Consider the following 12,369-nt stretch of genomic DNA (forward strand, 5'->3'; position numbering starts at 1 on the left):
AACAAAATAGCCGGGCGGTGGTGGCGCACTCCTTTAATCCCAGCACTCGGGAGGCAGAGGCAGGCGGATCTCTGTGAGTTCGAGACCAGCCTGGTCTACAAGAGCTAGTTCCAGGACAGGCTCCAAAGCCACAGAGAAACCCTGTCCCGAAAAACAAACAAACAAACAAATAAATAAATAAATAAATAAGACCTGGGAAAGGACCTCATGTGCACGTCGCGTACTGCCGCTCTTGAGCTCCGAGTGGCGCAGCTAGGATACACCCCGAGTTCTTTCCCTTGCTGCTCTAGAGAAGATCAAGTCCTGAAGTGGGGCACCAAACTTCCAGATTAGCTTCCTAACAGGTCTCAATGCCAGGCCTTCTCAGGGATTGTCTACACTATTCTCAGCAGAGAACAAAGGGCTGCTCCCTGCAGCAAGGGTGAGTTCAGGGACTACTCCCCGAAAGCCCTAATGGGGGGGGGCTTCCCTAGCTCCTCATGCCCCCACCTGGGCAGGAGAACATAGACTCTGAGCTCTGAGGACTGTCCTGAGTCACCTGCAGAAGAACGCAATGCCAGTGTGACCGCAGATACCAGTGTCTGTCTGCTTGCTGTAGGCCCATTCTCTGCAGAACACCTCCTTTCCTTGAAGCTGGCACCCAAACACTAATTGATGGGTGCTCTAGATGAAGGCTGCCAGAGGGCAGTTTGCTGGTTTACCCCTGGGGGTTGGATTTCCTCAGGCAACCACCTGATCACAATAGTCCAGATGAGCCGGGTTATATATCCTGACAGATATATTCTTTCATCTTTTCTCATTGCCTTGGGCACTGGGGTCTCCCAAGGTGATTCAACCTGTATTCCTTTCCAAATGGGCATGTGAATGATTTTTTTTTTAAAGTCCACCACGGGGCTAGAGAGTTGTCTCAGAGGTGAAGAACATTTCATGCTTTTGCAGAGGACCCAGACTCAGTTTCTATCACCTATATGATGGCTCACAGCTATCTGTAATTCCAGGTCCAGGGGATCCAAAAACCTCTTCTGACCTTCTTGGGCACCAGGCATGCATGTGGTGGACATATATACATGCAGGCAAAAACAATAACAACAACAAAACAACATTAAAACCCCACCAAGCATGGTGGTGAATGCCTTTAATCCCAGTCCTTAAGAGGTAGAGGCAGGTGGATTTCTGTGAGTTGGAGGCCTGCTTGGTCTTACATAGAAAGACCCTGTCTCAAAAACAAAACAAAGGGTCCCGTGGGTCCTGCTACATCCACCAACGGGCAGCCCTCGCCATGTTCTCAGGCTGATGAGACCAGGCGTGGGCAGAGACCCGCCAATTCAGGGCGGAAGGGAGCTGCCATTAACACTAATGAAGCAGACGGGTTGAAAGCTTTTTACTCAAAGCTGTGTGCCCACCCTGGGAACAGTGCGTTCTCTTCCCTTGGTTTACAGGAGCCCTAGGTGGAAGGAGCTTGGGGACAGGAACAAGGGTGGGGTCTTAAAGGAGAGAAAGAGGAGGTAGAGCCAGAAGGTGTGATTTTAGCTGGGAGAGCTTTTTTGACCTGTCCTCCAAAGAAACCTTGGGTCTAGGTTTTTACTCCACTCCTGCCTGGTGACACTCACTGGCCCTTTGGTGTCCTTGACCAACGTTCCTGGAACAAAGGAAACAACATGCCATAAAGAGGCTAAGCGAACATCTGTGGGGCCAGAAATTAAATTAAGATCACAGGGCCGCCTGTCTCATTATTGCTAATGGTTCTAGCCTGACCCATCCCTAGGTTCTGCTCTTAGGGAAATTTTGGGGTCTGGACACCCTATTTTGTTCCCAAAGTTTAATTGGTTCCTGGAGGCTTATGTCAAATTGGATAGGTACTTCTCTCAATGGTTCAGGCTCTAGGGAGAAAGACAAACTTGTGTCTCGTCTCCATTTTCCAGGGAGGGCCCCTCAGGCCCTGGCTGCAGAAATCAGTCACGTGCAGGCCCTTTATTAGACTCTGCCATATAAGCTCCAGGCACAAGTGGCCAGGAACTCCCTGGACGAGGATCAGCAAGCAAAGGTAAGTGCAAAGGTTAGGCAGGAATTCTGACTTTCCGGGAGGGTCTCTCTCAGCATTTGTAGGGTATTCTAAAGATGAGGAGAAACTAAATGGGGGGGTTTCCCTGCCGAGCCAGGCCATGCTGATGGTAATGCTGCTGAGCTGTGCAATGCTGCTGGCACTGCCTCCCACGCTGGGGGTCCAGATGGGCTTGGCACCCCTGGAAGGCATCAGAAGGCCTGGCCAGGCCCTGTTCCCAGAGTTCCCAGGTAAGTATGGTCAGGTTGGGGATGGGTGGGACTAGGACAATTGCTGGTCACAAATCTGCCTGTATGGGCTAAACCCTTGTTCCCAAATCCCAATCCCAACCCTGCGAGGTGGGTACTTGGTGCATGGTGGGCGTGGCCCTCACATCCTCTGCCTCAGGTCTAAGTCTGAATGGCCCAAAGAGGACAACTGCAGACGGAACAGAAGAGGCTCTGCTGCGGAAGGCAGAAGCTTTGGCGGAGGTAACGCCTAAGGGAAAGGGATAAAGTAGCAGGTAGGGATCATCAGATAGCACCCTCTCTCCCCACTTCCGGACCATCCAAGCTGGGCAGACCATCCCTGCCCACTCCACTGCCATCCTATTGGGATCGGGGTGGGAGATGTTTCCTGAATCTGCGGTCAGACGTTCTTGTCCCCCTATGAATGCAGGTGCTAGATCCACAGAATCGCGAGTCTCGTTCTCCGCGTCGCTGTGTAAGGCTGCACGAGTCCTGCCTGGGACAGCAAGTTCCTTGCTGCGACCCGTGCGCCACGTGCTACTGCCGCTTCTTCAACGCCTTTTGCTACTGTCGCAAACTGGGTACTGCCACGAATCTCTGCAGCCGCACCTAGCCAAGGGATGCTGGGCAAAGGCAGGGACGCGAATAAAGGATGGGACCAATCCTAAAGCTGTGGTTATTTTGCATGTGGTTATCGATGGGTTGCTGGGTTCCCCGAAGGGTAGGGGGCGTCGTTATGCCGGAACTACACACACTATAACCTCGGGGTCTAGGATACTCCATCTTCTGAGCCACGTAGACGGGCGATTTTTTAAGGCACCAGACCTCTGTAGAGATAGCGGGAGGTCACACGCCAGCTCCAGAGACTCTAGCGCGACAAATGCAGGGAAAGCGGGCGCAGGTCAGCTTACGGGATGTAAAGTCTAGCCAGTGGCTAAACATTGGTTTCAAAACCTTCTCTGGACCTTCGTTTCCGTCTGGTAGGAGGCAGCCTCGGCAGCGTAAGAAACAGCACACATGCTCACCTTTACCTGGTTGGCCCGAACAGAGCCAGACAGAAGCGCCTAACTCGGGAAAACTAAATTGAGGGCCCCTGCTCGAATCCTGAGGGTTTTAGCGCCACCACGCGGTCAACTTCCCGCATCGTCGTTGCTTTGCTCTCTGTTAGGCGTCCAAGGCCTAGCCTTGCCTTAGTGCGCAGGCGCCCTGAGGGCCGCGAGCGGCTCCTCTCTGAGCTACGCTTGAGCGCCAGGCTACCCGGAAGCTGGATACATTTAAGAGCCCGCCTGCTGTGGTCACGTGAGACGCTTTGCGTCACCTGACGCACTTGACAGCCCTCTGCGGGCGCCGAGTCAGCTGATCTCGGAGTCGAGTTGCGTGCGGGCTGATCGGGGCTCTCGGTCCTGCCGCCCCTGCCGTCCCCGCCGTCCCCGCCGCAGCCATGTCGTTCTTCCCGGAGCTTTATTTCAACGTGGACAATGGCTATTTGGAGGGATTAGTGCGCGGCCTGAAGGCCGGGGTGCTCAGCCAGGCGGACTACCTCAACCTGGTGCAGTGCGAGACTCTCGAGGGTGAGCCGCGGGTCTGGGCTGACTGAGGGGCCTTGAAAGGCCGGAATGGAGGCCGCCCTGAGCCGGGAAGCCGGTAACGGAGGGTCTTAAAGGGCCTGCGAGGCCTCTGGGAAAACGCGAGCAGATGGCGGACATGTCAGAGGGGAGTCTACCTGTAGTTGCGACTTGGCGCGGGGGCCCAGACATAAACAAGACTTTAAAAACCGCAGTGGTTTGCCTCTGCTTGGGTTACCTCTAACCTTGTTGAGCTAGCCCTGTAATTTAGAAGGACGAGCCCCTGAGGATTGACTAGCCGGCGCGAAGTGACCGCCTTCAAGCCTCTTCACCCTGGCCCAACCCTAGGCCTGTTGGGTGGCAGTAGGGAAGTTAGGTGGAAAAGCCTCTCCCCTCCCCCAAGGTCTTTGGAATCATTGTGTTTTGGTGTTGGTCTGAGGGTCGAGCCTTCCTGGGGAATTGCTAAGCCAGTTTGGTGGGAGGTTCCTCCCAACTTGGAACCGCTGGCCGTCCAGTGCCTTCCAGACGGAATGTTTGGGAAAGCAAGAGGTAGCCCTGTAAATCTGAAGTTCGTGCACAAGTGTCTGGCCCTGACTCCCACCCACCCCCCAGCGAGAGGCCATACCTGTTGAGACAACAGTTTCTTACACAAGAGTGACAGAAACTCAATTCTCCTTTCATAACACTGGCTCTAGAGCAGCGGTTCTCAACAGGTGGATCGCGGACACCCCCCCCCCACACCTTGGGATAGGCCACAGGTTGCCTAAGACCATTGGGAAACACAACTATTTACGTCATGATTCAAACAGTAGCAAAATTACTGTTCTGAAGTAGCAACGAAAATAATTTTATAGCTGGGGGTCACCACAACATATGGCACTGTATTATATGGTCTTATGGTCGCAGGTATTAGGAAGGTAGGGAACCAGTGCTCTAAAGGAAGATGACGTTCAGGCCCATCGTAGCAAATGTCCTACGTTAGAGCTGTCCTAATTCCAGACCCTCCACCGTGGTGGTATTGAAGGGTGGGGATGTGACTTCCTGCCTCTTCGTCCTAAATGATTCCTTTGAAGAAAAGTACTTCTAGCTGGAGAAGGAGGCTTGGTGTTTCACCCTATTTAGAACCTTCTGGTCAAAAACCTCTGGAGTTAAATTGAACTCATCCAAATATTGTTTACCTTGAAAACTAGACCTGTCAAGTGAAAAATAGTGTTACAATAATAGGACACTCACTGACGTTCGAATCAGCAGTGCGTGTTATGGTTTTCCTGTTAACCTGCAAGGTGGGTTGTTCACCTTCATTAGATGAGTGAAATGAGGAGGAGGGGATGCGTCAAGATGCTGGGTGGTGGGAACCAGCCATGAACCCTAGTTTGACTCCACTGTTGGCAGAGGAGAAATAGAGAGGCCGCCTGGGGCACGGCCTAACAAACACCTACTTGGCACTTAACATAAGTTCTATGGATTGACTAGAACTGGAGGAAGATTCTTTGTTTTCCCTGTTACAAAGATGTTTAACTTTTTCTTTGAGGAAGATCCTTGATTGGGTGAATGCAAAGGTGAACGTTATTGCCCTATTTTGGCTTCTCTTCTGTCTTTCCTTACTTCAACTGCTGCCTGCTCTCCTGTGGAGTTTCTGGGAGCCTGTGTTCCTGTCTTTCCAGCAGACCCATCATCAATAATAAACACATTAGGGCATTCTTTCTGCCGAACTGTTTAGTAATGGACCCTTGTGGAACATAATCCAAACTTTCAGGGTGGCATTTAGGGACTACGCATACACTTTTTTTTTTTGGCTTTTCGAGACAGGGTTTCTCTATAGCTTTGGAGCCTGTCCTGGCACTAACTTTGTAGACCAGGATGGTCTGGAACTCACAGAGATTCATCTGCCTCTGCCTCCTAAGTGCTGGGATTAAAGGTGTGTGCCACCACTGCCTGGTTTACCCTTTTCCTTTACACACAGTATACACAGAGGTGATCGGACTTCAGAGTCAACCTGCCAAGTGCTGAATTCCTGTAGACAAATGGTTTAACATCTCTGGATATAAACTCTTCATTTGGCATATAAGCAGCGTCTGTCTCATAAAGGCTGTGAGATGGATGGTCACAGTGCTACTTTGTGTAAAACACAGCCCAGCCCCAAGAACCCAGTAAGGGCAAAGTCCGAATTCAGTGTTAACTTATATTGTCTATTACTTACCTTGCTGTTCTCTCTGCTTCCTTCTTCCCCCACAAACACTGCCCCAGTACCACCTTCCTTTTTTCCAGTATTATGATTTAAGCCCTGTAGATACTTGGAAAGTAGTTTAACCACCGGACTGTAGCCCCCAGCCCTCTTTTTGTTGTTGTTTTGTTTTCGACACAGGGTAGCCTTGGCTGTCCAGGAACTTACTCTCTAGAACAAACTGGCTTCAAACTCAGAGATCCGCCTTGCCTCTTCCTCCTGAGTACTGGGATTAAAGACATGAGCAGCCACCACTGCCTGACTTTCAGCCATCTTTTTTACTTTTATTTTGAGACAGCCTCTCTAACTTACACTGGCTGGCTTGTACTCTGTAGCCTAAGCTGACTTTGATATTGTGATCCTCCCCTCCCTTTTAGCCTCCTAAATAGCTGTAATTGTTTTTATATTTTTGTGGGTTTTTATTTTTTGTTTTTTTCGAGGCAGGGTTTCTCTGTGGCTTTGGAGCCTGTCTTGGAACTCGCTCTATAGACCAGGCTGGCCTCAAAGATCTGCCTGTCATCTCTGCCTCCCCCTGAGTGCTGGGATTAAAGGCGGGTGCCACCACCATCTGGCATGTGTTTATTTTTTAAAGTTATGTATGTGTGGACATGTGGATGTGAATTTGGGTACCTACCATTGGAGACCACAGAAGGAGCTGCGTTCCCTGGCGCTGGAGTCAATGCTAGGGATTGAATGGAAGAGCAGCCAGTGCTCTTAACTGCTGCACTGTATCTTCAGCCCCTTATTAGTTAGTTAGTTTGTTTTTTGGGACAGGGTCTCACTCTGTAGCCCAGGCTGACTTAGAATTTACCATATAGCATAGGCTCAACAGGAATTAGCAGCAATCCTCTAAAGTGCTGGTTTACAGGTGTGAGGTACCATAGGCGGCTGCCAACCTCATCACTGAAACTCTGGCCATGGTTGACAACCTGGATCCTAGGGGTTCTCATCACTACTAGGCCAGTCATAGGTTTTCTCTGGTAATTTAGTGTTCTTGTCCCTCAGAAACTTGGAAAATACAGAAAAGCAAATGGCCTTCTGGGTAATGCTGTACACCCAGCTAATGATGACCTGAATGCAAGTTTTCTAATCCAGAGTGGGGGCTTTACATGGCCTTTGGGCCAGTTCAACTTTCACATGTACTAAATGGTTCTGAGGATAGTTTTTCACAGCCAGTGCGTTAGCTATTGGTGCTATGGTTGAAGCCCTCATATAAGATGTTGTACTGGCCGGGTTTGGGTGTCAACTTGACACAGGCTAGAATCATCAGAGAGGAAGGAGCCTTAGTTGAGGTAATGCCTCCATGAGATCCAGCTATAATGCATTTTCTCAATTAGTGATCACTGGGGGAGGGCCCAGTGCATTGTGGGTGGTGCCATCCCTGGGCTTATGGTCTTGGTTTCTATAAGAAAGCAAGACACAGGAAGCAAGCCAGTAAACTGCATCTCACCAATGTCTCTGCATCAGCTCCTGCCTCCAGGTTCCTGCCCTGCTTGAGTTCCTGTCCCCATTTTGGCCATCCTTTAGTGATGAACAGTGAGATGGAAGTGTAAGCCAAATAAATCGTTTCCTCCACAACCTGCTTTTTGGTTATGATGTTGAATTGCAGCAATAGAAATCCTAACTAAGACAGCTGTGCTGCTTATTTTTCAGAATACTTGTTTTCTAGTGTTTGTGTGTGTATGAGATAGGTGCTTTTATGTGGATGTGTATGTGTATGCATGTGGGGTACTCATTCACTGTGTATGCTTGCATGTAGTGTCTTTCTGTGTGTGTTTGTTTTTGAGATTGGATTCTCTATGTAGTACTGGCTATCCTGGAATTTGCTCTTTAGATCAGTCTGGCCTAGAACTCACAGGGATCCACCTGTTTCTGCCTCCAAGTATAAGGATGAGGCATGTGCCACCACAACTGGCTCAGGTGTCTTTCTTGACTTCTCTCCACCTTAGTTTTTGAGACAGGGTTTCTCACTGACCCCGATACTCATCACTATAACTAGGCTGGATGGTTAATGAGCTCTGTCTACTCCCACCATCCAAGTACTGGGGTTGCAGACTCTGACACCATGCTCAGATTTTTTTATTTTTTATTTTTTTTTTTTTGGTTTTTCGAGACAGGGTTTCTCTGTGGTTTTGGAGCCTGTCCTGGAACTAGCTCTTGTAGACCAGGCTGGTCTCGAACTCACAGAGATCCGCCTGCCTCTGCCTCCCGAGTGCTGGGATTAAAGGAGTGCGCCACCACCGCCCGGCTCAGATTTTTTTAATGGTGGGTGCTGGCAACCTAAACTCAGATCCCCATGCTTGCACCACAGGCACTTTACCAACTGGGCTATCCCCACAGCCCCTCAAAAGTACGTTGATTCCTCTTTGCTCTGGTGTAATTTCTCTTCACATTTCCTTCTGTGGTCTCACATTATTTCATAAGAGATAGTCTGATGTGAAGAAACACTGGAAATCCTGGCAGGGTTTGGCTAGTCCAGCAGCTTTATGAAACTGAAGATACAGATGTTGATGTTGTCCTTCATTAGTTACATGTCATCTGGCGTTGATTAATTGTGGAATGACCAGGAATATGGCTGGAAAGTTAAACGGAAATCAACTCTTGAAAGATGCAAAAGCCAGAGGACCTTGAGTTTAGAGTATGGGAAAGTAAAACTACTGAATTTGACTTTTAAAGGTAACTGTCATTGGAAAGTAGGCTGGTGATGTAGACTACTATAGAGGAGAAAGAACAATCCATAGGTGGTGGTGGTGGTGCTGCTGCTGCTTCCTCCTCCTCCTCCTCCTCCTCCTCCTCCTCCTCCTCTTCCTCCTCCTCCTCCTCCTCCTCCTTCTTCTTGATGTATATGAGTGTTTTGCTTGAACGCATGTTTGCACACCATGTGCATACGTTGTGCCCTTAGAGGTCAGAAGAGGATGATGGATTGATCTTCTAACAGTGGTTGTGAGCTGCCATGTGGATGCTGGGAATTGAACTCAGTTCTTCTTAAAGAGTTGTAAGTGCTCTTAACTGCCGAACCCATTTCCCACCCCCAGTCTGTAGGTTCTTACAGCCATCCAACCAGAGGTGATGACAATTTGCTCAGACATTGACTGGGAATACTGTAGGGGAATTTTAGGAAGAAATAAGATGAGACTGAACTAGAAAGAATGAGGGAGGAAAAAAAGCTGAGTCTGTGGTAGTGCTCACCTGTAATCCCAGCACTTGGTGTTGGGAAAGCAGGGTTATCAGGAGTTCAAAGCCATTTCTCAGCTATGTAGCAATTTTGTTTTTTTTTTAAAAAAAATATTTATTGGGCTGGAGAGATGGCTCAGAGGTTAAGAACACTGACTGTTCTTCCAGAGGTCCTGAGTTCAATTCCCAGCAACCACATGGTGGCTCACAACCATCATCTATAGTGAAATCTGGTGCCCTCTTCTGGCCTGTAGGCATACATGAAGGCAAAACACTATATACATAATAAATAAATAAAACTAAAAAAATATATTTATTTATTATGTATACAATGTTCTGTCTGTGTGTATTCCTGAAGGCCAGAAGAGGGCACCAGACCTCATTACAGATGGTTGCTGGGAATTGAACTCAGGATCTTTGGAAGAGCAGGCAATGCTCTTAACCACTGAGCCATCTCTCCAGCTCCCTATGTAGCAATTCTGAGGCCAGTTTAGACTATATGAGACTCTGTCTTAAAAAAGAAAGAAAGAAAGAAAGAAAGAAAGAAAGAAAGAAAGAAAGAAAAGAAAGAAAACAAACAAGGAATTAAGTTTTTTTGGTTTTTTTTTTTTTTTTTTTTTTTTTTTTTTTGGTTTTTCGAGACAGGATTTCTCTGTGGCTTTGTAACCTGTCCTGGAACTAACTCTTGTAGACCAGGCTGGTCTCGAACTCACAGAGATCCACCTGCCTCTGCCTCCCGAGTGCTGGGATTAAAGGTGTGCGCCACCATTGCCCGGCAGGCATTAATTAAGTTTTGTGTGGGTTAGATAAGTGTGTAGATGACAGAATGAAATGATGGCAGCATGTAAGAGAAAGGACAGTAGGAGAAAATGAGATGGGTCGAGCATCCGTGAGCCAGCCGAGTGTGTAAGATGTGAGCTTGAAAGACAGCTTTGGGGACTGCAGTAGAGTTGTAACCAAAGTCCCCAAAAGAGTAGAGAATCAGAATAGAGACCAGAGATTGGACCTTCTCCAGAAAGTTCTTCAGTTAAGCAAAGTTCAGAGTGGGATGAAGAAGGAATACTGTTAAGTGGCCAAAGGCCCTGCGAGATCGGTAATCCCAGAGAGGACCTTCAGGATGATAAAAATGTTCTGATTGTGATGAGCGAAAACTGAAAACTAGTACTTTACACTTTTTGTTTTTTGGAGTCAGTGTTTCTCTTTGTAGCCTTGGTTGTCCTGGAACTCATTCTGTAGACCAGACTGACCTTGAACTTAAAAAAATCCAACTGCCTCTTCCTCCTGAGTGCTGGGATTAAAGGTGTGCGACGCCATGCCTGGCTACCCCCACCCCATTTTTCAAGACCGGGTTTCTCTGTGTAACAGTCCTGGTTGGCCTGGAACTCACTGAGATCTGCCTGCCTCTGCCTTCCGAGTGCTGGGATTAAAGGTGTGCACCACCACCGCCCGTTGGCATGTACTTTATACTTTAAATGGGCATGTTATATGGTAAATGAGTTAATATCAATAAAGCCAGTACCAAAAATAAATAAATAATTAATTTAGTTAAGGGAGTGAGAACACCTGAGGGAGAATTAGTGACATTAGACTTATCAGAACAAAAATACAGCATATCAGAGAAGCTTTACAACTAGGAGTAGAACACATGAAGTATGTGCAGGGTCTGTGTCTTGGTTGATGTCTTGCTGGTGTGTGGAAGGCCATAGGTACCTCAGAAGTACATACATATGGTCAAGAGGAATGAAAGTTAAGATTTTTAGAAAGAGAAAGATGATTAGCTTTGACTAAAGTCAGTGTATGGGAAATGTCTTAGGAGTTGATGTCTAGGACTGGAGAGATGGCTCAGCAGTTAAGAGCATTGGCTGTTCTTCCAGAGGTCCTGAGTTCTATTTCAACCACCCACATGGTGGCTCGCAGCCATCTATAGTGGGTTCTGATGCCCTCTTCTGGCATAGAGGTGTACATGCAGGTAGAGCACTCACATACATAAATAAATCTTTTTTTAAAAAAAAATTGCTGGCTGGGAACTAGAAAGATAGCTCAACAGTTAAGTGCACTTGTTGCTGTTGTAGGGGACCAGGGTTCCCAGCACTCACATGGTAGCTTACAACCATCAGTAACTCTAGTTCCAGGGAATCCTGTGCCTTCTTCTGATGTCCAGGGATGCAACTGCTACACACATATACATGCAGACAAAGCACTTATACACGTAAAATAAAAATAAATCTTTAAAAAAATTTGTAAAGAGTTGCTGGCCAATTTGATGGCTCCAACCCTAACTGCCTGTGTTCAACCCCAGGACTGATGTGGTGAAAGAAAAGAACTGACTCCCGTTCCTTTCCTCTGATCTGCACACATGCTCGTGGTTTGTGCAGCCACAGTGAATGTAAACATAAAGGCATGGGGCACAGACCTTTTATTTCAGCCTAGTGCTTAGGATACTGAAGTAGGAAGGAAGGTAATGAGTTTAAGGCCAACTTTGACTCATAAGCACACCTTGTCTCAAACAACAAAACCACAAACACAAAATAATTTCTTTTTGTTTGTTTTGAGACAAGGTTTATCCTCGGCTATCCTGAAACTCTCTGTAGACCAAGTTGGCCTTGAACTCAAAAAAATAACCTGCCTCTACCTCCCAAGTGCTAGGGTTAAAGGTATGGGCTACCATACTCTGCAGTTTCTTTACTGCAATTTATTATGCATGAAAATATATAGCCGGGCGGTGGTGGCGCACGCCTTTAATCCCAGCACTCGGGAGGCAGAGGCAGGCGGATCTCTGTGAGTTCGAGACCAGCCTGGTCTACAGAGCTAGTTCCAGGACAGGCTCCAAAGCCACAGAGAAACCCTGTCTCGAAAAACCAAAAAAAGAAAAAAAGAAAAAAAAAAAAAGAAAATATTTGTGTGTTTCATTTTGTTTGCCAAAGGAGACTAAACAGGGTTTCTGAAATGACATGACTACAGCTTAGATAGCAGATTAGCCGGCTCAGTCCTCAGTGCACCAGGGTCATCTACGCTTCAGAGGAAGAGATGTCACCGTCCTGAGACTAGTGAACAAGAGAGGTGTTCAGGGGCCATTGGAGAAATGTCTGCAGAAGGCAATAACCCAAAAGGAATAAA

General features: G+C 47.7%; 2 protein-coding genes across 2 annotated transcripts in view; both read left to right on the forward strand.

Annotated features, from left to right (window-relative positions):
• The first annotated feature begins 1,924 nt into the window (after window positions 1-1,924).
• Agrp (agouti related neuropeptide) lies at window positions 1,925-2,902 on the forward strand. The gene is made up of 4 exons (XM_075977936.1): window positions 1,925-2,044; window positions 2,160-2,292; window positions 2,450-2,532; window positions 2,720-2,902. The coding sequence occupies exons 2-4, from the start codon at window positions 2,163-2,165 to the stop codon at window positions 2,900-2,902; spliced, it is 396 nt and encodes a 131-aa protein (XP_075834051.1). The 5' UTR covers window positions 1,925-2,044; window positions 2,160-2,162.
• Window positions 2,903-3,590: 688 nt separating this feature from the next.
• The window catches only part of Atp6v0d1 (ATPase H+ transporting V0 subunit d1), a 39,980-nt gene continuing 31,201 nt past the window's right edge, over window positions 3,591-12,369 (forward strand). Inside the window, exon 1 of the mRNA XM_075977176.1 lies at window positions 3,591-3,860. Coding sequence (XP_075833291.1) covers window positions 3,731-3,860 — 130 coding nt within the window. The 5' untranslated portion in view covers window positions 3,591-3,730. The remainder of the gene's footprint in view (window positions 3,861-12,369) is intronic.

Source organism: Microtus pennsylvanicus, chromosome 6, assembly GCF_037038515.1.
Source record: "Microtus pennsylvanicus isolate mMicPen1 chromosome 6, mMicPen1.hap1, whole genome shotgun sequence".
Taxonomy (NCBI): domain Eukaryota; kingdom Metazoa; phylum Chordata; class Mammalia; order Rodentia; family Cricetidae; genus Microtus; species Microtus pennsylvanicus.